The sequence below is a fragment of the Acipenser ruthenus genome, chromosome 24 (assembly GCF_902713425.1).
Source record: "Acipenser ruthenus chromosome 24, fAciRut3.2 maternal haplotype, whole genome shotgun sequence".
In the NCBI taxonomy this organism is placed as follows: domain Eukaryota; kingdom Metazoa; phylum Chordata; class Actinopteri; order Acipenseriformes; family Acipenseridae; genus Acipenser; species Acipenser ruthenus.
The window spans coordinates 3,309,739-3,335,795 of record NC_081212.1 but is presented as its reverse complement, the minus strand read 5'-3'; the positions used below and the strand labels follow the sequence as shown (position 1 = coordinate 3,335,795).

The 26,057-nt window shown below is 42.5% G+C and overlaps 2 protein-coding genes across 5 annotated transcripts in view; both read left to right on the top strand.

The window, feature by feature from the left end:
- The first annotated feature begins 3,166 nt into the window (after window positions 1–3,166).
- On the top strand, window positions 3,167–7,335 carry LOC117429401 (zona pellucida sperm-binding protein 4-like). The gene is made up of 12 exons (XM_058998048.1): window positions 3,167–3,383; window positions 3,899–4,020; window positions 4,157–4,250; window positions 4,591–4,731; window positions 4,829–5,016; window positions 5,387–5,484; window positions 5,568–5,695; window positions 5,875–6,064; window positions 6,153–6,303; window positions 6,662–6,734; window positions 6,929–7,069; window positions 7,178–7,335. Exons 1-12 carry the CDS (start codon window positions 3,203–3,205, stop codon window positions 7,297–7,299), a joined length of 1,629 nt encoding a protein of 542 aa, XP_058854031.1. The 5' UTR covers window positions 3,167–3,202; the 3' UTR covers window positions 7,300–7,335.
- Window positions 7,336–8,373: 1,038 nt separating this feature from the next.
- LOC117430641 (serine/threonine-protein kinase ULK2-like) overlaps window positions 8,374–26,057 on the top strand; it is a 30,081-nt gene continuing 12,397 nt past the window's right edge. For 3 of the 4 annotated variants that reach the window (XM_058998044.1, XM_058998043.1, XM_058998042.1), the window contains exons 1-14: window positions 8,374–9,687; window positions 11,723–11,815; window positions 12,067–12,108; window positions 18,550–18,582; window positions 20,298–20,334; window positions 20,687–20,860; window positions 21,150–21,223; window positions 21,304–21,405; window positions 21,664–21,722; window positions 22,074–22,156; window positions 23,357–23,407; window positions 23,836–23,930; window positions 24,561–24,732; window positions 24,825–24,882. In XM_058998044.1, the coding sequence (XP_058854027.1) occupies window positions 9,598–9,687; window positions 11,723–11,815; window positions 12,067–12,108; window positions 18,550–18,582; window positions 20,298–20,334; window positions 20,687–20,860; window positions 21,150–21,223; window positions 21,304–21,405; window positions 21,664–21,722; window positions 22,074–22,156; window positions 23,357–23,407; window positions 23,836–23,930; window positions 24,561–24,732; window positions 24,825–24,882 (1,163 nt within the window). In that variant the 5' untranslated portion in view covers window positions 8,374–9,597. The remainder of the gene's footprint in view (window positions 9,688–11,722; window positions 11,816–12,066; window positions 12,109–18,549; window positions 18,583–20,297; window positions 20,335–20,686; window positions 20,861–21,149; window positions 21,224–21,303; window positions 21,406–21,663; window positions 21,723–22,073; window positions 22,157–23,356; window positions 23,408–23,835; window positions 23,931–24,560; window positions 24,733–24,824; window positions 24,883–26,057) is intronic. The other variant, XM_058998045.1, reaches the window with a different exon arrangement.

The following is a 26,057-nucleotide window of genomic DNA, read 5'->3' as shown; positions in this document are numbered from 1 at the left end:
CTAACATTCTGACATATACGGGTGATAGTTTATTCTGTGTATTATTAAGAAGATGTTGTATAATAATAAATAATAATAAATAAACCGCATTCCTGCACGTAGGCAGGGATTCAAACTAACTGATGGGTTTTTTTTTTATTATTATTTTCGGTTTTATTAGGATGTTCTTTTCATTCAGGTATGCAGTTATCGCCATGGTCACGGATTAAAACCTTAAAGCGACACCTGGCTCTGGTAACGGGTATCTAATGGGTCATATTCACGGGTTATAAACAGCGATTCAATACCTGCCCGTTCTTTGAAGATTAGCGCGCAGTTTTATAGAATAGCGAGGAGACACAATCCAGCTACAATGGCTACAAATTAGTTCGGGATTCTGCCGCTAATTACAATTTGAATGCCTGTAATTTTACGTTAAACAAAGAATGTTTCCAATTTTTTGGTTTGAAGGTGGGTTTACTGGACATTTATTTTATTAATATTATTATTATTTTTTTTACAAAGAAGTCAACTACTTATTTTTTTCATAAAATAACAATGTTGTAGACAACTTGAAACATTTTAAATTATATATATATATATATATATATATATATATATATATATATATATATATATATATATATATACCACGAGGTGGCAAACGATACATATGGAATTATATAGTCCTTAGTCTGTGTATGCTTAAACCGTATAACTATATCCCCTTCGGTCTCCGTGTGTATAATTGTGCCACGTTAACTTTCCTATCTATAGACTATTATAATGCATATATGTTTTTTCAAGGTTTTGGTAGGGCGCTTCTCGAGCTCAATAGAGTTCACACACGGCCACGCGTTTCTGTTGTTATTCGGTCACTTTTTTGGTATACAACCAAACGTTTAAGAACATCAATTGTATGAAACTTATTTTAGTCACTGCAGTGTGATATTTACTCAGTGACACTGGTGCTTTTGCGCGTGTAAAGAATATTCTCAAATCCTGTTAAAAAAAAATCTAATTGTTCAGAGGCGAATATATTTGAAGTGAATACAACTTCCAGTCAAACTCCACAACACTACGAACTACCCGCTTGTAATCGAACGTGGCCTACAAGTTTTCTACATATTTAATTCCACTGTAAACATGGTGTATTTCATCATGTATTTTAAGAAAGCAAAATAAAGGACACGGTCGATGAACGGAGATTAGCGACCGCTTGAGTGATGGAGGTTTGTAGTGTGAATGTGTGTGTGTGTGTGTGGGGGGGGGGGGGTTGGGGGGTTGGGTGTGTTTGTCGGGGGGGGGGGGGGGGGGGGGTTGGGTGTTTGTGGGTGTTTGGGTGTGTTTGTCGGGGGGGGGGGGGTGTTTGTGGAGGGGGGGTCGTTACACCTAGTTCTGTGTTTCTCGTTTTCAAAATGTGAAATTTTGACATTCACAACTTATGTTGGTATTTCATGTTTTTTTGATCAAATATTTCAAATAAACTCATACACAGTACATACAATTCAAGAGAGTGTGATAGAGGCAGGCTATGCATGCTTTTGTTTGCATTCAATGGGTATCGCTGATTAAGAGCACCAGTGGATAACTAATCACGGACAGGTTTTGAGTAAACAGACCGCATTCCCGTGAAATGCACGGCTCAATGTCAGTATAGCTCACTCCTTCACCTTAAAAAAAAGCACATGCAACACTTTTTAATACATGCATCTTAGTAGGTATTCTAATCGATCGTCCATGAAAAATGGGACATTGAATGTGCATGTATTCAAATTAAACAATTTATTTTGATAATGCATTTCTCACTTCATCACATCACAAGGAGAACATTATTGTCATAGTTACAGTTTCTTTATTCTTAACCATCTTGGATACCTGGCACAGTGGCGGTATTTCTTATTTTGTCAATGATAAGATGCTTGTGTTTCTCCATGCACACAGAACCTTATGGTTTATTTAGGAAATCATTCTTATATACAGAACAGCAGAGGGTTCTACAGAGCAATAATGAAATGGTTCTAAATAGAATCTAGTATTAGAAGTTCCATTGGATGGGATGGTTCTAATGGAGCCATGTGGTTCTATACAGAACGCCCAGGAGCCTTCTCTTCTAGTGTAATCTAGGTTACCTGAAACACCTCAATTATATTCCACCTGGGAACAGCTGAGAGAGCAGAGATCTGCCCTGTCCTGTTTATTACAAGCCTGATACGCGTCAGGAAACATTTCAATATATATTTCTGTCTATTCAAGGGCCTATTCACTGTCTATTCTGTCTATTTATGTATTAGCATAAAGGTTCTGAGGCACAACACACATGTCTGTCTTTGCTGACATGAGATTGACAATACTTCAGAGCACCACTTCAGATCAGTAACATACTGTCCTATAGGCTAGCCCAGTCTTGCAAGGCTTCTCCAGTGTATTGACTGATACTAAAGTCATGTAATAGACCCACACCAATACACACAGGTAATGCACTGAAGTACCATGGTGCCATGTGCCAGAGTAGCAGGTTCACTATGCAACATTAGCTGCACCTCTTTTAATTACATTGCATTTTCAGGCTAATTCAATAACTACCCTTAAACGACAATGCAAGAATGATTCTTTATAGGGTGCATCAGGGTTCTAATAACGCTGCTCTATAAGGAACCCCCAGGGATAGGGCTGTATTAAGACCACTCTATTGTTTGGTGGTCGTTATAGAGGAGCGCCACTGTTTTTTTTTAATATAATAGGAATGCCGGTCCTGTTCTCGAATAGAGAGTGGTTTGAAAACTTTGACGCGGAGGGTGGTGGGTTTTAGAGCAAGGGTGAGGATAGTCACGCAGCGTCCCCCACCTTCATCTCCATACCTTTCAGAGCTCAGCTGCGTTCTGAAGAATACTCGGCGGAGACCCGGAGTTTCTTTCTAGTCTTTTTGGAACAATAGCAGTTTGGTTTTCCTTTTAGATCAGGGGTGTCCATTCAGTCACGGTCACGGAGCGCCATTCAGCTCCAGGTTTAACAGGTAAAATGAGAGAATTCACTGCTTCAGGGGAATGGAGGGAGGGTTAATTGGTTCAATTAAACAATGTATTTGTCTATTGTTCAATTGACATTGAGCCAGGTGGTGTTTATAGTATCATTTTAAACCGCTGTTATGAATTAATCGATGAAGTCCCCTATTAAACGTGTTAGGGCGCCGTTTCTCTTCAGTCTCTTGGAGGAATACACAATGGAGAGGTCTGTCAGTTTTGCTGCTTTGTGGACGGGCTTGTGTTTGCTGCTGAGCGGTATGGATTTGTCCTTGGCCGCGCAGGGCTACCAGGCTACGGTTGTTTGTGGTGATCGATACATGGATTTGCGAGTCTCTGCGGTACAGTCTGCCAGATTGTCTGTGAGATTCCAAGTCCCAGGTATGTAGCCATTTGGTGACTAATTAACATACAACAAGCCACGAGCATTCCCTTCAGCTGCTTTTAAGAGCGTTTTGTAACCAGTGGCTTTAGTTTACAGTATGCAACAGTTACTGCAACTTTAATGACTTGATCAACTCATTTGCAAGTGTTTCAAACTTACAACTGACGCGCATGTTTGTACTTGGGTTATTTGAGAGGAGAGGCTGCAAAGCTTTGGTCATTCACCTGCAGGTTCTGCTGGGGTACCATAAAATTGAGGTCAACAGCAATACACAACACGGTTAGATACGCATTTGTTAAAAGGGTATTGAACAGCAATGTTACGCTTAATGTCTCAAACACACAAAGAGCGATAAGTCAAACTATTCTGGGTGACGAGCAGTACTGTAATATAGGCTCGGTGAGCTCTCAGCACAGCTATGCAGCCGTTCCTGATGCATCAAGACAAAAACGCTTCATCTGCAAACGGATCGAGATTCACTGTGTGCTTCTCTCGAACTACTTCCCTTCAGATCAAACAAACCAGATGGTCGATGTCTCGGTCCTCTATTCCTGTGGTTATTCTGCCTTCAGTGATTTGGATGGGTCTGCAGTCTTGCGGGTAATGCGCACTGCCTGCTATATCCAGGTTGTGGTAAGTACGCAACATTGCAGAACTCGTATACGTGTTACTTATGGAAGGCACACTTCCTTTGCTATCTCCCTAAACATTGTCGGTATTGACATCCTATATTGTGTCTCCACTCCTCACGCTAACGTTTATTCCACAGGGCGGGTACCACGTTCAGAATGTTGACGTTACTGGGGTAACCGTGCAAGGAAGCGTTATCAAAGACCGCATTATCATGAGGTGCATGGCTCCAGGTCTGTATCGAATTCATTTTAACTGGTTACCTGCTTGGAGGCTTTTCTGTCTAAGCTTTCAGAACCTTCATGCTTGAATCTGTGCTATTCTGAAGCGTTAGATCCCTATTGCTTTTAGATTTGCATTGTCCACGCATTTTGTCCTGCACTGGATAAAGTAGTATACATGCTCTAAACATGAACTGCAATCTCCTATAGATGTTTCTTCAATTCAGTTTTTGCAGGCTGCAGTATCTGACCACCTTGGTACAGCATGTAACACTCCTTTTTGGTAGTGCTGGTGGCTTTTTATGAAGCATGCTTCTATTTCTGCAAGGTGATTGACAATACTGTTCTCTAGGTAGTAATCCCAGAGACTGCCAGGTTGCTGAGAACGAGAAGCTTTCCTGTGGTGATGGTTTCGTTAATGAAACTGCTTGTACAGAGACCGGTTGCTGCTTTGATAGGAATGCACCGGTAGCCTGCTATTACTCAAACAGCGGTGAGTACTGGATTCATTAGCATTGCATGGCTCTGAGGAGTGAATGGGACTCCAAATGCAATGATTAAAAACCAGTGCCCTCCTTATTTCCCTTCAGTGACTGTCCAGTGCACCAGAGATGGCCAGGTTGTGGTTGTGGTGTCCAGGAATGCTACCAGACCCCAGCTGAGTCTGGGTTCAGTCAGCATGCTCGGGGGTAGAAATCCGCCATGCAACCCTGTCCGCACCTCCTCTGCCTTCACAATGTTCAAATTCCCAGTCAGTGCCTGTGGCACCACTATGAAGGTGAGGTGGCTCATGACAGAGGACCACTTTATATCTGTCGATTTGGTATCCTGCTTTTGTAGCCCTAATCCTAAACTGGTACTGAGCAGTTCGTGCAGATTTTGGTAAACCTTCTCAATGTAAGAATTTTATATATATATATATATATATATATATATATATATATATATATATATATATATATATATATATATATATATATATATATATATATATATATGTGTGCTCTAAAGTATGACCTAATATTTATTGAAATGCAGACTCCTTCCTAGTCTGCCTACTTATTGCATAATATGACCAAATTGTCAGTTTCTGAAATATGAACAATTCTGAGCTGGTTGTAAATATCATATTCTGCAACCTGTTTCAGCGTCGCGGCTCAGACGTGGTGTATGAAAACATCATGTCTGCCTTTATTGATGTGAGGACTGGACCCGGGGGCTCCATCACAAGGGACAGCACTTACAAGTAAGTGGGTTAACAAAAGCAGCTCCCTTCTCTGCTATATTCCATTCCTACTGTGATCCACCAACCATCCTCTCTTCGTACAGGCTGCTGTTGCAGTGCCAGTATGCAGGGAACAAGTCTGTTCCTCTGCAGGCTGTGGTCTACACCATTGCACCTCCCCCTCCAGTAGTGGCACAAGGACCGCTCCGTGTGGAACTCCGGATTGCAAGAGGTATGTGGGGCCCTATTGGCTTTTAATATGCATAGCATGCTGCAGTAATAAGACCCGTTTCATTTCACTATGTAACCTTCTAACGAACCATTCAGGTGTGTTAAAGGTTCCTATATGCAGTGGTCCTGTCATTTGATGCTTGATTAGTTTCATGCTGCATCTGTCTTTGTATCCCACAGAACAATCTTATGGTTCCTACTACACCTCTCTTGACTATCCCGTCACCTATGTCCTCCGGGAGCCTGTGTACGTTGAGGTTCGCATCTTGGAGAGGACGGACACCAACATCGTCCTGACTCTGGATGACTGCTGGGCTACCTCCACCCCCAGCCCTCTCGGCAAGCCCCAGTGGAACCTTCTGGTTGATGGGTAACTTTAGTAATAGTGAGGCCATTGTATTGGTAATACTTCAGGCATTTCAAAAGATAGTATTTAAACATTTCTTTTTCCCCCCCAGGTGCCCATACAGAGATGACAACTACCTGACCAGCTTGGTTCCTGTTGATGCTGCCACCTCCAGACTGCCAAACCCAACGCACTACAAGCGGTTTGTGCTCAAGATGTTCACCTTTGTGGATCCTGTCTCGCGACGAGCCTTGAAGGAAATGGTAGGGTTTTAGATCTGGTTGATTTTGGAAATGCTGGGATATAAATTGTGAAATATCTCCTGGTTCTGCCCTGTAGCTAGCTGTTGTGTGGGTGGTGGGTTTTTTTTTAATTTATTTTTTAAATTGTTTTCCTAGTTATGTTGACATGCTGCCTTCTGTAAGCAAACGGATCCAAGCCCTTTTCAACCAACACTAGATCTGAGCGTGCGTCGGAGTATAGGAACTCTGTACAAGCCACCTTATCTTAATTGTGTATTGCACCCAGACAGAACATGGTTATAAGATGTGTGTGTTTCTTTCTTTCTGGGGGGGGGGGGGTAATGACCTTTTTGTAGCTCTTTTTGCTTTTTATCTTTAGGTCTACATACACTGTAGTGCAGCTGTGTGCTATCCTTCTTTGGGGTCCTGTGATGCCACCTGCACTAAACCAAGTAAGGGGCACAAAGTGCTGCACCACTGGCTTAATTATAGCTCAAGTTTGCCTTTGGAAGTGATTTAGCTTCAATTTTCTAGAAAAGTATATTTTGCTCTAAGTCTAATCTAGGTAAGCGCTTACTGAAATCCTTATGCAGCCTAACTCCTGTTTCCCAGAATCCTCACTGGCGTTTTGTTCTGTCCTCTCCAGGGAACGTCCGAGATGCACCCCTGCAGACGGTGAGAAAGGAAGCTGCTCCTTCCAAGCAGACTGCAGTGGCTTCCAGTGGAGCCGTGATCCTGACTGCTCCAGATGCCCGTGCTTTAGAGAGCTGGGATTTTGAAAGCGAAGGTAAGGATGTGATGCTGCTGGAGATGCAGTAGCTCCTGTGTCTGGTCTGTTCTTGCAGCAGATTAACTATCTGAAGGCTGAATCCTGACTCCTGCCTTGTCTCCACAGTTCCTCAGTCCCTCGGTTATGGTTTGATGGGAGTCGCAGCCTCCGTTGTGCTTGTGGTCTTCGTTCTGGTGCCGGTAGCTGTATGGAGACTGAAACCTCGGGTGGAAGAAACAAAACTGTGAATGAAGCTTATTGTGTTTAATAAAACATAAAACGTCCTTTTTGTGTCTGCTCCTCTTGTGTAGTGTTCCTCTCTTGGGTGTGTAGATTTCAAACTGTTTTGTTTTGCCTTTGCAAATATTACGTTTTGAATGTGTTGGAATATTGGATATTTGAGTTAAGGTGGGATTTCAGCCTATGAATGGGAACTCTGGTTCCCAACATGCTTTATTTTTAATTTCAGAAATCTCCTAACAAGAAATTTCGCAGCTCTCAATTGCTTGTTTTAGATGGGAGGGGGAACTTTTTCTTAATTTATTTTTGGAAGTATATAGCGAAGCAGATATTGTCTTGTGTGGGTTATTGTCGGGGACCATGAGTTTTGCATGTCTCCCCTGCGTTTGTTTTAAAGTCGGTTCAAAGCTCAGGAGGGAAATAATTCCATTTTGATTAGTGTGAGGGTTCAGTTACTTGTAGCACTTTACCAAAGAAAAGACGGTGTTTGAATAACACATGCAACGATAAGCTCCTACAAGATGGCCCACCACGTTCTCTTGCATACTCTTACTACGACAGAATGGAATACATAGTGCTTGTAAACTAGTTTACACAAGAACAAATGAGCACTACAGACCGACTCGTCCTCAAACGACCTTATTTTCTCAGGCCCAGTATCAATTTGGCAAGACACCGGTTTCACCAGCTCTGTGGGCAGTGTATTTGAAGCCTAAATAGCCTTCAATACAACCGCCACGCAAGTTTTTATACGCATCTCCTGTCTTCTTCAATGGACTTCGGACGTGTAAACATTATGTAATGCTTGGTGAATACACCTTATTACTTTACGTATTAGCGGATCGTTACACCATGGGCTGGAAGGTGATCCGTGCAGAACTCCTGATTATTGATAGAAAATAAAGTATAGATTTTATCTGTATATATTTAAAGATTGACAGGTGTTTATTAATATATGATATCAAACAAGGTATAACAATATATCGTAACAAATCTATAAAAAAAACAACGGGGACTATTTTTTCGCGGAGGGTTAGGAGTGGTCTGCGGAAGTACGTACAGTATTGAAGTGTCGCTGCGGAAGAGAAGTCAGTTTATTGTATTGAGAACACAGGGAAGGAAATGTGTGTTAAAATATTTAACAAAACAACAACAAAGGAAATAATTGTGAACGTAAGATTTGCAACGTAGTGAGCCAAGCGAGAAACATTAACAGAGGCGGACTGGTACCCCCTTTGGAGAATAAACGGACTGTTTTTCGTGAATTTCTTAGCCGTGTTTTTAAAATGAGATGCTGGAAGAGACAGGTTCACTCATCTGCAGTGAACAGAAACCAAGGAGCTGACAATTTCACAAGAGCAGAATATCAACAGCAGGACTGCTCGTCTGAAGACTGCTGGGTTTGAACTTGTGTTGTCGCAAATTAAATGCAATTTTGACGACAACCTCCGCGTTACGCGAAGAGACTGAGTCCTGTAACGTCCTGCCTCTATTTATTCGACCGAGAAAGGGGATATATATGTCATTGTGACGCCACTACTGTAATCATACGGTTTTATATTATTACGATTAAGATATTTCTGTTGCGTTGGCGTTTTAGTATTATTATTATTATTAAATAAAGCACATTTGACGGTAAGCCGGCAAGAGGCGAGCTGCATTTAGTTTTAACCCCAATAATCGAATTGAAGGGTGAAACGAAGTCAACCAGAATATATATATATATATATATATATGTGTGTGTGTGTTTATATCACGATCATCCTGCACGTTATAATGTTTAGCTGCATACCAAGAAGAGTGTGCCCAAGGTACGGTGTTAAATACGTGCCACAAATCGTGGTTTTGCTGGAGTGCAGCTGATTCTGAATATGCGCTTTTGTATTTTTTTTGTTAGCGGGTCAGAAATGTCACTCGACAACAGCAGAAACTGGCATTTTAATTTGATATATTTGCAGTCATTATGCGGTGTAATGTACCAAACCGAATAAAAACGACTCGCCGTAGTGGTGGAGAACACGCTGTGCTGCAGACGTGCCCATTCATCTAAACAACACAAAAACAAACCGTCATATTTTGGAGTGTCGGTAATTTTTTTTTTTTTTGGCATCAATACCACATGAAATCACATTTAATTAGATTTTTGCCACAGGCGGTGAGGAGGGACAAGAAGATACACGACAAACTGAAAAAAAAAACAAAGGAAGCAAATTGATCGTTCTGATTTATTACTCTGAATAATCCGATAAACTCCGGTGGAAGTGTTGCTGCTGCTGTTTTTATTTTTGTATTTTTTTTCATTAAAAATGGAAGGTGTCGGAGATTTCGAATACAGCAGAAAGGATTTAGTCGGTCACGGAGCCTTTGCGGTGGTTTTCAAAGGTCGACATAAAAAGGTAAAATGCATATGTTTATATTTACACATTATTAAACGCTATAGCTGCTGTCAGATACACCATGCATGCATTTGTAATGCAGCCCCAATATATATATAATCAAGATTATTGTAACATTGTAAAACAGCAGAACGGGGCCGGTGTGAGAGGGTTTATAAAAAAAAAAAAATGTTATCGCCTATCGGATTTTTCAATGGTCAGATGGGTGAGCCGCATCCTTACCATTCATAAATGAATGCTTCAGACTGTAAACCAGCGGATCTCTCGCCTGTGTGTGCGCTGAGCTATTTTCAGTTTGCTTGGTGGCTGTTCGTGATATTATAACACCGATTAGCTTTTCTGTGCAGCCTGCTGGAGCAGAAGCAAGACCTTGTTGACGTTCCAGTTTGTTTACATTATCCAACGGTAGCCTGCCTCCCTCCTTCTAGACCCGGGGTGTCTATGCAATCACGGTTTACATAGCATGTACTGTTATTTTGTTCTGGACTGTTTCTGGCATCCCTGAACAACAGTCAATCAAAGTGTCCTGCATATATAGGGAAACACACTTATATGTTTTCAGATATACTGTATATCTTTTTTTAAAGCTGCACAGTGCTACCTGTACAAACCCTGTACTGTGCAAGTGGAATCAGTTACACTGTAGAATGAAGGGGAGCATTGCTAGTGGAGAAGTGGTAACTGTGTGCTCAACACTTTGTAGATGCAGCAGTATACAGTTGATTTCCATTGATCATGAGCAGCAGAACAGCAGATGGAAGAAGGGTTTGCCTGACTGGCCTGCCATTTGGTTCTGGGAGGGGAATGAATGGATTGAAATGATCAACACATGCCCTGTTTAAAATGAAGCCCTTAGTCAGAAATGAACTAGTCTGCTACAGCAGCAGAGCCCGGGCTGACCAGGAGATTCTGCTGTGCGCCAGTGAAATATTATACAGGCAGGGTCACTCAAGGGTAGTGCGTGATTCTGTGGTCAATTCGATCAGAGCAAATCTGGGAGCAAGACAGGAGCTGAGCTCTCATGATTCCTGCGGACTCACACTGAGCAACAACACACAATACATTTCCATCCCTGGCATATATGTATATATATATATATATATATATATATATATATATATATATATATATATATATATATGTCTATATGACTGCTGATGCATTAAATAAGCATCTCAGCATGTGACAATGCGTTATTAATAACTACAGTGTCTGCACGCTGTTTATTTATAGGAATATTTCCAGTGCAAGTTAGCAGTGCTGATTTGAGATCCTTGTAGAAGATGGATAGCTCATTGTTTAAATCCTGCCAGCTGTTTCTCTAAACCATGAGGAGTGAGGCTGGCCTTGTGGTTAGATGAGAGGGGCTTAGGGGCTGGGTGGCAGTGTGTGCTTTACAGCTAACAGATGTGTTGCATGACAGACAACTCTTCAGTCTTATGTGGCTAATTACAAATTCCTGACCACCTGGTAAAAGTTTGCCACAGTATTTTTTGCAGTATTATCATGATTTTACCCATGGTTATACTGTGCATTCACCATAGTTTGCCATGTTTGTAATGTGCTTTACTCTCCCTCGCTATTCTTTACAGTGATTACCTATGCTTTCCCATGTTATTTCTATGCTTTATTACACTGTGGTAAAGGGTGGTGGTGCAGAAGGAGAGCAGTAGGATTTACTGATGTGTGAATATGTGTGGGTCGCACTATGAGATCCATTATTCTCATTCTTATGGCAGTGATCAATATTAACCTCCTTGTAGTGTTTTTCTCATTTGCCATTAAGAAGCTGAGAGAGTGCAATTAACTGATCATAAATACAGCAGTTGAACAGGGCCATGCCAAGTCAACGAGACTCGTTCCGTCGTCTTCCGATTCTCCTGTCCCAGGGAAACGTGCTAAATGGTGGAGTTCACATTTCAAAGCTGCTGGGTGTTCTTGCAGGTTGCTGAAAGCAGCCTCTCTGCGGCTCACTTTCAGTCTGTGCCTCGGAGCTCATTTCAGTGTGTTTTTCTTCTGGTCCCCTCTCCTGTAGAAGACAGACTGGGAGGTGGCTGTCAAGTCCATCAACAAGAAGAACCTGTCGAAATCCCAGATCCTGCTGGGCAAGGAGATCAAAATATTAAAGGTGAGACAGGAACCTCTTTTACATCAACGGCTACATGCCCACCTGCAGCGATAGTGCTGTAGCACCCTGAAACGAAAACCTGTGGCAGATTCTTATGAGAAAGGTTCCCGGTTGCCTGTTCGGTATATCAGCTTGAATATACATACCTGTCAAATCTCCCTTGTATAGACCCTTATCCCAGAATATTTATACTTATGCATGTAGAAATATGTGTCTGTGCAGATCTAATGCTTCTGTGCTTTGCTCTGCAGGAACTGCAGCATGAAAATATTGTGGCACTCTACGATGTACAGGTAAGTGAACATGTTTGTGATGCATCTGCAAGCAAAAGAGCCCTTATCCAACTCCTTTTCTTGTTTATCCTCTGGATTCCGCTGTTTATCTGCAAGTTTCTGCGTACAATCAGCTGGTATATGCAGTATAAAGAGGCAGACGGTGTTGAGTGATGAAGAGGCTGGTTCAGGAGACACGCTCACACGCTAGTTCCCAGATCCAGCTTTTCCAGTTATGCATCCTGTTTAACACTCAGGCACCAGCATTGACAGCTTACACGGAATGGAGTGGATGTCTTATTTTCAGAGCACGTTAATGCCATTGTCAGGGCAGGTTCAAGTCCTTGTTTTTCTGTGACATACTGTATAAATGTCACCTGAGCATTTAGATATTTTGCATGAGCCAGTGGAAACTACAGTTTTTTGAAATCAGGTCAGTGGAACTCAATTCATTTCCTCCCAGTGTCGCGTGAGAGTTCCCATGACCCGAGCCTGTTGTGCCGTGGCGTCCTCCCCAGTTTGGGAGGAGTGAGGAAAGCACAAAGCTTTGCAGGCAGGCATGGGGCTGACGTCATGGAGAGAGTCTTCAGTTCACGAGGACATGCCTTTCATGAGTCACATGCTAATTGAAGATGTTTTACAGCAGGGCTGCCCGACAGATGGCTCATTAGTCTGCACAATATGACTCTTTTTGAAGTGTCCCTTTCAAGGTTTCAAGGTACAAGCTCAGGTGTGTGTGTTACCAGGAATGGATAAAACTGCTGGACGTTATTCCTCGAAGGGTTAAGCAAAACTGTTCATTAGCCGTTTTTCTCAGAACCACGTGCCAGCCAACCTGCCAGAAATACACCCCTTCTGCTTGGCAGCGCAGGGTAGTCAGCAAAGATTTCTAGCCAACTAACACATTCGCAGAGGCTGCTGAAGCTCGTTTGACTGAAGCTTAAAGTGACAGAGGCCCCTAGAAATTCCAAGATGTTGCCAGCTTTTGATGAACCTTGCTTTTTAAAAAAAAAAAAAAAAAACACTATATAAAGACATTACCCAGGGACACAGTGGCCTCTTCTCCAGAGCAGACCTGCACTTAAAAAAACAAAATATCATGATGGGAAGGAGTTTCCCGTCGGCATCAGGGGTTTTAACCATGGCCCAAGCCCTAGGCTTGCAGTGTTGTCCCACTGTGTATATATATATTTTAACACTGTATGTTGTAAAGCGCTTTGTGATGGTGGTCCACTATGAAAGGCGCTATATAAGATTGATTGATTGATATATAGAATAGCGTGCAGGGTGCTATATGGTACAAGCATGATATCCACTCCCCAGGAGGTCAGGGCTCTGGCCTGGAGTTGATGAAAATCAGCTTGTATCTTCTGTAGCACCCCGCGTTTTTATATAATATAATATATAGTTACATTAGAATGATGAACCAGTATACGGTAGCTAACCTTAGTGTGATGTCTTTTTCATCTGATGCAAAGTCATTTCAGATGGCTGTATCCTGTCATTATCAGGGTCTGCTATATATTAGGTATAGAGGCACTCTCTCATGTTATGCAAAGATGTAAAACAGTTATCGTATCCAATGACTTTCTGGTGTATAAGCAGAGTCACATTACAGCATGTTCTTCATGCTCTGCTGTATAAAAGATCATAGCTGTGCACAGAGCAATTAGACATTAGTAGGACCCAAGCAGTCCTAATTACTTTAAATGCTGGATATGTGATAGATATATATACACACAAGGGGTGAGTGACCTTTTCAATGAAGTAGTATTGATTTGAATTGAATTAAAGCTAATATCACGTATATCAAACTGATGCATTTGAATGGCTTGGAGTGGAGAAAATCAATACCCCATCTGCTTGGATGTCTTTGCTCTAAATGAATGTGAATGAACTCGAGCAGCAGGTAAGGCTGCAGAGCCATGCAATTCAAGTACAGCCCTTTCATGGATAATGCATTGCAGGGGCCCTACAGGCCGCTGCTGTAAAGCAAGCTTTTAGCTGACTGAGCCCGAGCTGGTTAAAACACTTCTTAACAGTCTTCTGGCAGTAACGCTGCATTCTGCGAATTCTGATGGATGTTAAAGCTTCGGTATTTACTTGCTCAATGGTACATTTAATCCCATATTCCAGAGGGGCAGCAGACACGTGTTTCGAATTAAGCGCCTAGTATCGCAGGACTTTGCATTTTTACTGTCGCAGTGGTGTGTTCTGGGCGCCTCGTATGTCTCGAAATGTAAATAGTGCCGCAGGACAGAGAATAATTTACCATACACATGCAGTACTAGCAGCTTGTCCAAAATGTAATTGCTGCACGATTTGATAGTCTACAGAATGCACACTAAACACATGTGTGTATGAAGTGCCTTAGCATGTAACTCCTTTCCTGCTTTGATGAGGCAGAGCGCTCAAATTAGAGAGCTGCTTTTGATTTTGGGATATTACTGGAGGGGGTGGAAATGAGACTCCTGTTGCATAGCAGTTGCACCCATTCCAGGTTTTAATGCAAGCTTGATGAGCCACAGTGTGTATAGGTAACAAGCTCAGATGTGGCTTATTACACTCATAGCAAAACCAGGACTGGATCAAATATGCAATGGCAGCCTTATTTCCATCCCTGTTACAGCCGTTTGTACATATAGATTATTGCGTTAACAGTCCTATAGTCCCTTAATGTGTGAACTCTGCTGATACCACACACACACACACACACAGGCTGCAAGCTGGTCAGTTTACCTTATACGTCACTAACACTGTCACATAATTCCAGACATCTACCTTGGGCTCCAAGAAGGAAACTCAGTCTGTGTTGATAGATATCTATCACAAGAGTCACACACCCTAGCGTTTAGTTTCATGTCATTTATTTATACTGTGTGTGTAAGAGAGCCTTTCTAAAGTATTACGTTTTAATTCCAAGAACTTGACAGACCAACTTTGTGAAATCGGTAAGTGGAGATCTTGGAATTGCTTTTTAATGTCTTCTACTAACAGGGTTCAAAAATCCTGACAGTGCTGTGTCAGCATATTCAGCTCAATGTAGGGCTTGCAGTTATAGCATTTGATCACGAGTGGCGCTGGACGCTGCACGTGGATAAACTAACATTTTTGAATTCCCTGGATTGTTTTTCAATAAACTACCAACTGTATATAAAAGTTTCACAAATATCACGCTGTATTAAAAAAAAAAGAAAAAAAAAGAATTTTGAAAGAGTACAGAAAGATCTGTATGAAAATAACACTTGTGTTTGACAGTGCTGTTGAAAACACTGCAAAATGGATCACAGATGCACTCATCATAATGTAGGGTTTTGGCTCTGGTGTACAGTATGCAGTAATGTTTTTTTTTTATATATGAGAGAAAAGGAGACTGTTTACTAAGCTGAAGCCCCCAGTCACATGCGTTCAGAGTACCAGCATGTAGAAGCCTCCAGCTGAACCCACAAACAAACCTGGACTTCCTGAATCTGAGAACAGGCTGTCCTGACAGTGAGGCCTCTGTTTTTGTTGTGTTCTGGTTTCACTCAGCTGGAGAAAGAAGAAGGGAGGGAGAAAGTGTGTGTGTGTGTGTGTGTGTGTGTTTGTTTGATTGTTGCTGTGTGTGTGTTTGTGTGTGTGTGTGTGTGTGTGTGTGTGTGTGTGTTTGTTTGTATGGCTGTGTGTGTGTGGCTGTGTGTGTTTGATTGTGGCTGGGTGTGTGTGTGTGTTTGTTTGTATGGCTGTGTGTTTGTGTGTTTGATTGTGGCTGGGTGTGTGTGTGTGGCTGTGTTTGTGGCTGTGTGTGTGTGTTTGATTGTGGGTGTGTGTGTCTGTCTGTTTGTGTGTGTGGCTGTGTGTTTGTGTGTGTTTGATTGTGGCTGTGTGTTTGTGTGTGTGTGTGTCTGTGTGTGTGGGAGGGGTGTTCTCTGGATTTCAGGAATCCTAGAAGTACTTCTTAGAAATGTAATAGCCTGCGGGCTGGCTCATTATGCAGCTGCTGAGTTTAAGAGGGACAGGCTATAAAACTCAGAGCGCATAATAATAACTAAACTGAGAACGTTCTCAGTTCAGGGTCTCTGGGGAAGGGTTTCCAGTTACAGGCAAAGCTGTTTTTTTTTTTTGGTTTTTTTTTTTTTTTTTCTTGTTTGAGGGACAGGAATTCTTCCGCAGAGTAGGATTTCGCCTCCGTGGAATTAATGTGCAAGCATGTGTGTATGTGTAAGGAAAGTGCAAACTACGAAAATATTTACAGAGTGCAAGTCTACAACGAGCAACCAGTTTCCCAGTGGAATATCAGGGCAGGTAATAATCTACAATAATCGATGAGTTGAGATCGCTTTATAAAGCAAGAATCAAAAACAACGTGTAGACTCTTCAGCAAGCCTGCAACTGAAAACATACACATGTGTATGATTATACATAGCAATATAATCCATGCATTGAAAAAGGTTATTAAAAAGCAAGAAGACATCAGATCTTTTTTTTTTATTATTAGATTCTCCTGATCACGAAACAAATACAAATAAGCTTTAGTCAAGTAACGCTCAAAGGAAAGCCTGTGCTACTGGGTAGCTAGCTGAAGCTCCAAGTAGGACACCAGAGTGATTAATCGCTCAGCGAAAAGCAATGGCGATCAATGATCGATTCGTCAGTTTATTCTTGCATCTCTAGCTTGTTTTAGACTCCCAGTCTGTGGCGTGACTGTGTTTATCGTTCAGCGATCCCTCTCACAGTCCAGGGGGACTGACCAGACCTGGCCTTGCTTCTCTGTGAGCTCAGAGCAGTGGGTTGCACAGCGGGATCCAAGGGTCTCTCAGTGAGAAGAAGCATGCTTGGAAATGGAACATGCTCACGGTACAGCTCAGAGGCTCGTCAGGAAAGCAACACTGCGCCTGGGAAAGGGGCCTGTCAGGGTCCCTTATGAAAACTTTATAGACAAGCTGGTCTAAGCTTAGCTTCCCTATTTCTGCTCATAAACTCTCTGTGCTGCATAAACTTTTTACTCCAAGCAGTGAGAATAAATGAAATGCTTTGCAGGAAATACCGATAGCTTGCCGTGTGTAACATAGTTTATTATGTGCAGCTTGGGCTGTGGGTTAGAGCTATCCTTATAGTGGCTTTTTAAAGGGAGCAGAGCAGGGTCTGGGTGTGTAAAACAACACATTATGTAATCACACTCCCTCCCAGTCAATCCACTGACTGGAGCAGCAGGAGACAGCAGTGCTGCAGAATTCTGTACATTATGTTCTCCACATGTCCCATTATGTAACATTCATTATATCTGGTGTTCTGCTATTGAAACAATGCATGCATTGCCTGATGCTGTGGGTGAGGGGGGTGTCTGTGGGTTTAGCCAATCAGGAAACAGGGAGGCGGTCTCCAGTGATTTGGGATTGAGGCTTGCTTATTATTGTGGGTGCAGATAAAGTCCATTTCGACTGCAAGGTGTTTATTTTATCAGATTTTTTAGCTATTTTCATATATACAGTGAGAGGTGAATACATGTTTGTAGTAAAGCAGTCTTTATATTATTCATTATTCGTTTGTCATTTAGCAAATCAAATGAAAGGTTGATTTTAATCACTGCCTGCTTTATTTATTAACATTGCAGTTAGAATAGTGCAAATAGCAATTTTGGTGTCATCTCCTTGATAAATTGGCCCCAATAAGGTTTGAACTGTAACCGCGTACTAACTGCAGCACGAGGGGAGGTGAGTGGGAGATCATATGTTTGCACGCTTTTTAAATTGATTTTTTCCAGTCTTTTATAAAGGAGAACATTTCCCGTAAATGTTATCAAACATCTTGCGAGTGTTTAAGACACCTTTTAGTTACATTATTTAGAGTAGTTTGGGTCAAGGGAGTTTTGTTTTTCTTTCTTATGCCTCTGTGTTACTTCCTGTGATCTTGATTCTCTGCTCATAGTTCTGCTTCTCGTAGCATGTGACCCCCCCTCCCCTCCCCTCCCCAGTTAATGAAGCATTGAACTCGTTCCCATTCTGAGGCACCTGCTGCTTCCTTTGTCATGTGACTCTTCAACATGCTGAGCCTGGTGCTGTCAGGAGTTGTTTTCTTCTTCAAGATGCTTGGCTCAGTTTGGCTCAGTTTGGCTCAGTTTGGCTCATTTGGCTCAGTTTGTCTCTGTTGTCTCTGTTGTCTCAGTGGTCTGTTCCACCTCACTCATTCTTTATATCTTTAAGTTGTCTCTTAATAAGCCAGACCATTAACAGAACCCTCAGTGTAACATTGCTCAACTTTGTTCAGTGTTCATAGTTTCAAACTTTGAAATAGTGGGAATCTGTACATTTTTGCACAGGTTTTATCACTGTGAGATCTTCAAGCTGTCACTGCGATGTGTTCATCTGCATGTTTCTCAGTCACCTGTCTGTATAACAAGTGCTAGACCATTAAACTGAATGGGGGGCGGGGGGGATAAACTAGTTTGAATTAAACGTTTTGTTTTTCCCTTTCTGGTTTCAGGAAACTCCAAACTCTGTCTTTCTGGTGATGGAGGTAAGTCAAACAAATCTGAACCATCAGACGCCCCGGAGTCATTTCAATACTTGATAACTGACGATGGGAGCGTTTATTGCTAGCTGTTGTTGAAATCAGGGCACCTGCACGAGTTCATAATATTAAAAAGAACACACTGTGTTATTGATTCAAGTGAACTAACCCACTCTCTTTAACCGACAGTATTGCGTAATTTAGATAAAAATAGCTGAGCCCAGCGTGTGACGCTCAGCCCTATTTTTATCAGACTTGCATCTCAAGTGTTTTTAGGTATTTGTCAGCCTCAACCCTGAACCCCCATACCCAGATGCACTTGATACAGGAAATCCGTCCTCTATCTCCACATTATGAGTGTGGGAGAGACCTGTGTAAACTCAGATAGCAGACCCGGGGTCAGTCACAATTACAATTACAGCTGCATTGTTTGTTGCAGTTACAACTGCAATTATATTTTGTTCAGTTACAATTATGCTGCAGTAATTGCAATTAAAATTCCGGTTCCACTAAAAAGTAACATAAATAGCCCCGCACATTAACACGTTCGCTCTGATTATTCTAAATACCCAAGCAGTAATCGCAGGTACAAAAACAGAAACTTTTTTTCAAACAAACTGGGGTCGTTAAAAGTGGTTGAAAATACGAGAATAATGTCCGCTCAGTGTAAACCACAACGTGAAGCTGCGAATGATTCAGCTTGGAAAGGTGTGTAATTGAACTGTCATTCATCATGTGTATGCTATAATTACAATTACAACTAGAATTACGCAGGTGTGCCAAGGGGCAATTACAATTTATTACAAATGACACAATTACAAATAACTTCACCAGTCCTCACCCCTCACCCCTCTCCCTCCCTCTCCCTCTCTCTCTTGCTCTCCCTCCCTCTCTCTCCCTCTCTCTCTCCCTCTCACACTCCCTCTCCCTCTCCCTCTCTCTCTCTCTCTCTTGCTCTCCCTCTCTCCCTCTCCCTCTCCCTCTCCCTCTCTCTCTTGCTCTCCCTCCCTCTCTCTCCCTCTCACACTCCCTCTCCCTCTCCCTCTCACACTCCCTCTCTCTCTCTCTCTCCCTCTCCCTCTCACAATCCCTCTCCCTCTCCCTCTCTCTCTCTCTCTCTCTTGCTCTCCCTCTCTCCCTCTCCCTCTCCCTCTCCCTCTCTCTCTTGCTCTCTCTCCCTCTCTCTCTCCCTCTCCATCTCCCTCTCACACTCCCTCTCTCTCTCTCTCCCTCTCCCTCTCCCTCTCCCTCTCTCCCTCTCTCTCTCTCTCTCTCCCTCTCCCTCTCCCTCTCTCTCTCTTTCTCTCTCGCTTGTCTCCTGCCAGGCTTGTAACTGGGCAGGCAGTTAAGACAGGCCTTTACTTGGTCGTTAATCCAACAGAAATGTTTTAATAAGCAGATCCGCTCGTAATTACTGCCAAAGCCCATTTCTTGTGTAACCTTTCTCTGATGTTGGCTGAGCTGTTAATGAACTGCAGTGCATGTTGTTTCTCGCACAGCGATGCTGAGTTAATACCCTCAGATGAAAAGCCTGACAGCTCATGATTTCAGATCTTACTGTGGGCAGCGTTTCGAGGCCCGTATGCAATATTATAAAAATCTTCTTTTTTTTTTGTTGAATATGAAGATGATCTGCATTATAATAACTTATTTTCTTAAAGGTAAGCAGTAGGATGTACTCTTTAATATATTTACAGATGTAAATTATTCTGTTTCCGCAGTATTGCAATGGAGGGGATCTAGCGGACTATTTGCAAGGTAAGTGCTGATGCAATTTTAGCACTAGCACATGTGCCTTGTGTGCAAGGGGCTAGGTTCTGTAGCTCTGTTAAGGTGTGCAGTAAAGAAAGCCTCTGCTTCACAGTGTTTATTCCTAGCTAATATATTTCTGCATTCACTGGGTCAATGAAACTCAAAGCACCTGCTCACTGCACAACAGAGCATCTATTATGTAACTAATAAATCATTAGCCAGAAACAGCTTAGGTGCACAAAGCAGTCGTTTTATAACAGGCATGTATTTGTAGTTCAAGAGGAGCACAGTGGGATTAAAGTATCCCAAGTCGTAAAAGCACTACCACGTTTGAAATCGCCTGTGTTCCCCCCCCCAGCGAAGGGCACTCTCCGGGAGGACACGCTCCGGGTGTTCCTACAGCACATCGCCGCCGCCATGCGCGTCCTCAACAGCAAGGGCATCATCCACCGGGACCTCAAGCCGCAGAACATCCTGCTGTCCTACGTGGGGCGCAAGAAGGCCGGCCTGAACGGCATCCGCATCAAAATAGGTAACATAGAGTCCGCAGGGAGTCAGTGCACCCCACACTGGAGCAGCACGGTGCCCTTCAGCTTTGTGTGCAAGGGATTTCCCATTCATGTATTGCTGTAGTTTAAATTACTGAAGGGACGCCCTCCCTGTCGCTTATGCATGCTCTTAAAGACACACTTAAACAGACTTGCATGTTAAAAAGGGGATGGAACTACGACTCCCATTATTGATAATATATTTTTAAATACTGTTGTTGTTGTTGTTGTTGTTGTTATAATTTCTTTGCTGTCTCTTTTTGATTTTCTCAGCTGATTTTGGGTTTGCTCGATACCTGCAGAATAACATGATGGCTGCCACCCTGTGTGGGTCCCCTATGTATATGGTGAGTCTTTATTATCTAACATTCATAAAGTCTATACATAAGTACAGGTTACCCTTCAGTCTCTTGTTCTCTCTCAACAGGCTCCGGAAGTGATCATGTCCCAGAACTATGATGCCAGGGCAGACTTGTGGAGTATTGGCACGGTGATATACCAGTGTCTGGTGGGGAAACCACCCTTTCAGGTAGGGGGGGCGGGTTGGTCATTCGCTAGTTGTTTTAAGAAGGATGGAGAGCCACCAGTTATACTACCTGTAGGAGGAGAGATGGGCTGCAGAGAATTACAAGGATGTCATTCTATAGAGGGGTGCTGTGACAACCACAAGAGCAAACCCAGGGATGGAATTATTTTCATGTCATTCTGCAGTCCATGTGTAAAATAAATGAGACACTCAAGTGTCATGCTAATGAAATGTAATATAGATTTTGGTTTCCATTCACAGGCAAATAGTCCACAAGACTTGAGGCTTTTCTATGAAAAGAACAAAGCGCTGTTGCCTAAGTGAGTTAATTAAATGCATTTTCTCATTATTAATAACTATAACAAGAAACCCCAGACTTCCTTTATAACAGGGCGTGTACTGTAGCTTTCTAGTAGTACAGTGCCATTATAAGAGCATGGTCTTAACCTGCTGTCCGATATAATTATCATCCACACTTTTAATAGCACCTGTATCCACATGCTTAATAATGCATCCTGCATTGGATGCCTGTGTTCTAGATTCCTAAAAAGCCTGTAGTACTAAACTATAAAATATCGTCCTGGAAATATTCCAAGCAGGTGCATTGAAATTGCTGTGTGTAGTTGACACGTTGCACTGTTAATAAGAGACTGCATGTGTTACGATTATAGCATCCCGAGAGAGACTTCCCCTCACCTGGGGGACTTGCTGCTGGGTCTGCTGCAGAGGAATCAGAAGGACCGCATGGATTTCGGTGAGTGCGTCCCCTTCCCCATCGAGTGGCCCTGCAACGACAGCGCTGCGGTTCTGCACTGAGGGGCAGTGGTAGCAGCAGCAATGCAAGGCTGGAAATAAGACTCCCATGGCATAGCAGTTCAATCCATTCCTGGTTTTACTATAAATGTGATAAGACACACTTGAGCTTGTTACCTAGACACTGTGTCAGGCCTGTAATAAAACCTGGAATGCATGAAACTGCCGTGTAATAGGAGTCTTATTTCCATTCCTGCAATGGGACGAGCCGTTAGCAGAATGAGGTCAGGTTTTCATGACACAAAGGTATGTACCAATATACCCTTTTTGGAACACGTGGCCTAGTTTTAGCACATTAAACTGATAAGATTACAGAGGGGGGTGTCATGCATCACAGTTTATTTTAGAGCGCGGATCAGCAGACCGGGATGAAGCTTCAGGTTTCCATGTTGGTTAATGGCTAGGGCTGTAAATCTGTGCAAAGTGGCTTATCTGATCTGCCCCCAACTCACGGGAAAACTGTATGACCTGCTGCGATTCCTCCGCATTCCTCCCTGATAGGAACACGCACTTCACTGGCGTCGTTGCCTGGGCGCGCATCCAATATACACGGGGCTTTTAGGAGAAGGTTTTGTGGCCGTAAACTTTTGACAGGTTATATTTGTCCGAGGGTGTTAATGGGTCTGTAGGATTTCGTTTCGCAGACCATGTGTATAAGGGGGTGCTGTGGTCTGGGGAACTGTGTAATTGACAATGGCTCTATACTGTGTGACCAAATAATCCAATATGAAGACAAGGCCGTTGTATTATACAACTAGATGTGAGGGTTTGTTGGTGTGACAAAAAAAGGGCCATGATTTCTTTATGCTTTGGTTGCTGTGGGAGAAAAAATAAGTAATTTGTGCTAGTTACACTATGGTTGAAATGTGTGTCTGCACCTTTTAAAGGACAGGTTTGAATTAATGCACTTTTGCATTTTGTCCCGTGTATTGATTGGGGTTGACCTTTATGGGAAGGGAGAATGAGAGAGAAACGTAAGAAAGACTAAAACAGCTACTCTATCCCTTTGCTCTCCCAATAAAGCCTCTGTCGATGATTAACACACAAGCCTTACATTACCTCCGCCTGTACAGATCCACAGAAATAGTTTCCATTAGCCCTGCATGCGGTGTAATACTAATCCAGTGCATTTCTTTTCTAGACACGTTTTTCAGTCATCCTTTCTTGGAGCCGTCCTCAGCCATTAAGAAATGTGAGTACCGGGCTGGATGCATGGCACAAGTGCGTTTAATTGGAGCAGCTGCTGTGTGTCTTGTGACTTTAGTATATCATTAAACCTATATTCAGCCCTTAAAGCTTATTGTTTGATCATGTGATCCCTTTTCCATTCAGCCGTCTCAAATTAGCCTTCCACTAATCATAGTCCACGCTGTACCTCTGTCTATTGCAACAAAATACTTCAAGCAAGTGAACAAAAAATACAGTAAGCAGTAGTCTCCCGTGATGTGTCTCTGTTAATAGGATGTGTACTTCGTTATTTTTAAATGCTATACAACACTATGGAGTATTTCTCTGTGTTTAAAGCTCACATGCTTTTTGTGAAATGCTGGACAACACTGTGGTGTGTATCAGATCATTAAGGAGGTGTACTTTGAGCTAACCAGTATTTGTGTCCCACAGCCTGCCCAATGCCCGTGCCTGTACCCAGCTACCCCAGCTCCGTGTCCGACAGCTCCAGCGGCAGCTCGCCTTCCTGCCGCTTCGCCTCCCCGCCTGTAAGACCAGCCTCCTTGCTGCTGCTGCCTCACACCCCTTAGAGAAGTGCCCCATTGTAAAAGCATACACATAACCCACAGGGAGAGGGGCCAGTTGCTATTCCCATCTGTTTGAATGAATGTACATGCAGAAGATCTTCATATAATCTGTGATCAGGAATTGCAATAGGTGTTTAGTTAAGCAGCAGGACTCCAATGTCATTTTCCAGGAAGGGGATAATATTCCTAACTTTTTATACACGCATGCATGCATGCATGCATACACACTTACAGAAGTAAGAAATAAAGAATACAGGTTTTACCATAGTAAAAGCACAGTCAAGTGAGATAAAGCACAGTAAAAGCATGGTAAAAAATAGCAAGGTACGGTAAAGCATATTAATAAACATGGCAAACCAGGGTAAACTGTGGTAAATGCGTAGTATAACCATGGGAAAGTCATAGTAAAACTGCAGAAATACCATGGTAAACTTTTATAAGGGACCAATACAGTCTAAGCATGAGCCTCTGCACTGATGATTCAGTTATTCTTTGCTTGCATCATTTTATTTCCACTGTTTTTTTTTTTTTTACTGTAGCTGCTGTATTATTTGTATTCTAACTGTGTTGTGTTGTGTTTGCCCCGCCCAGTCTCTCCCGGACTTGCAGACGCTCCCCGAGGACACGCTCTCCTCCCCCCCCCTCGGCCCCCCCAACTACCTGCAGCTGTCCAAGGATTCGGGGGGCAGCAACAGCAGCAAGAACTCCTCGTGCGACACGGACGACTTCGTCCTGGTGCCTCACCTCTCCGCAGACCAGTCCTGTAAGAGAGCGCTCACAGCTAGGACACGCCCCTGTGCTTTCTTACATCATTAGCGTTAGTGCTATTGTTCAATACTATTTCCTTTCTTGCAGATGATTTGCAGATGGGGGCAGGTAGACGTGTTTCCAGTGAGTTTCTGATTTGTGGAGGGTAGGTGACGGCATTTAATATTATTATTATTATTTATTTCTTAGCCGACGCCCTTATCCAGGGCGACTTACAATTGTTACAAGATATCACATTATTTTTACATACAATTCCCCATTTATACAGTTGGGTTTTTACTGGAGCAATCTAGGTAAATTACCTTGCTCAAGGGTAAAGCAGCAGCGTCCCACACCTGGGATTGAACCCACGACCCACCGGTCAAGAGTCCAGAGCCCTAACCACTACTCCACACTGCTGCCCTATGGGCTTTTAATGTATTTTTTTATGTAAAAAAAGCATAGAACTGTTATTTCCACATAAGGTCGCTTTGTCATTTCAATTTAAAAAGGCTGCCCAGTGCAGACTAATTATTCGTTGCAATTGCTGACGAACTGAAGTACCTCGGGTAGGGTTAAAAGGGTTAAAATGAAACTACAAAAAGAAAGAAAGTTTGCAGAAGACGGTAAAAACAATACGCAGCGTTCTGTATGAATTGAACCTGCTGTTATCACAGCCTGTGGTGTGTGCTTCCTGCTCTGCTTACCTGTGTCTGTCTGCACCTGTGCACCATGGTAGCTCTGCTTTGTGTTTGCCTCCAGTTCATTTACTGTTGAAATTAAACACGAAACTCACGCACACAAAACAAAATTTCCCTTGTTTACTTGGCTCTGTTGTAATTGCTCCACTAACATTCGAACCAACGCTGTTCCGTCTTATCTATAATGCTTTTGTTTTGCCAATCTGGTGTTTTGACTCATTTGTGCTTGTACTATACTTTGTACAGTATTACCAAAAACTACTTCTAAACCCTTTTCTTACTTGCTTCTGCCACTCAGAAATAAGCTGTGGATACTAGTACAGTAAAGAATTGCTCAGATATATCCCAGTGCTACTAAAACTCCTCGGTTATTACTGAATGGTCTTTAATAATACATTAATTCACTGACCACCTCAAGTACAGTGCACAATGCTGTGTTAACTCTGTATTCCCCATTTCTGAAATGAGAAAAGCGGTTTTATTTATGTAATTAGATTCTGTTTCTTGTACAAAACACACACTTGATTTTCTTTCCTGTCTGGCAACACATAATGTATTGATTATGAAACATTCTGGCTTGTGAGGCTGGATTTAAAAAATAATACTAGAGAGGGATGGCCAAGCATCGTGTCAGATGTGA

Bases quoted from the DNA above. Each gene is read 5' to 3' on its own strand.
- LOC117429401 (XM_058998048.1), top strand. From the start codon at position 3,203: ATGGAGAGGTCTGTCAGTTTTGCTGCTTTGTGGACGGGCTTGTGTTTG. The intron at 4,732-4,828 runs GTGAGTACTGGA...ATTTCCCTTCAG, and splicing joins CTGCTATTACTCAAACAGCG to TGACTGTCCAGTGCACCAGA. The intron at 6,735-6,928 runs GTAAGGGGCACA...TGTCCTCTCCAG, and splicing joins TGCCACCTGCACTAAACCAA to GGAACGTCCGAGATGCACCC.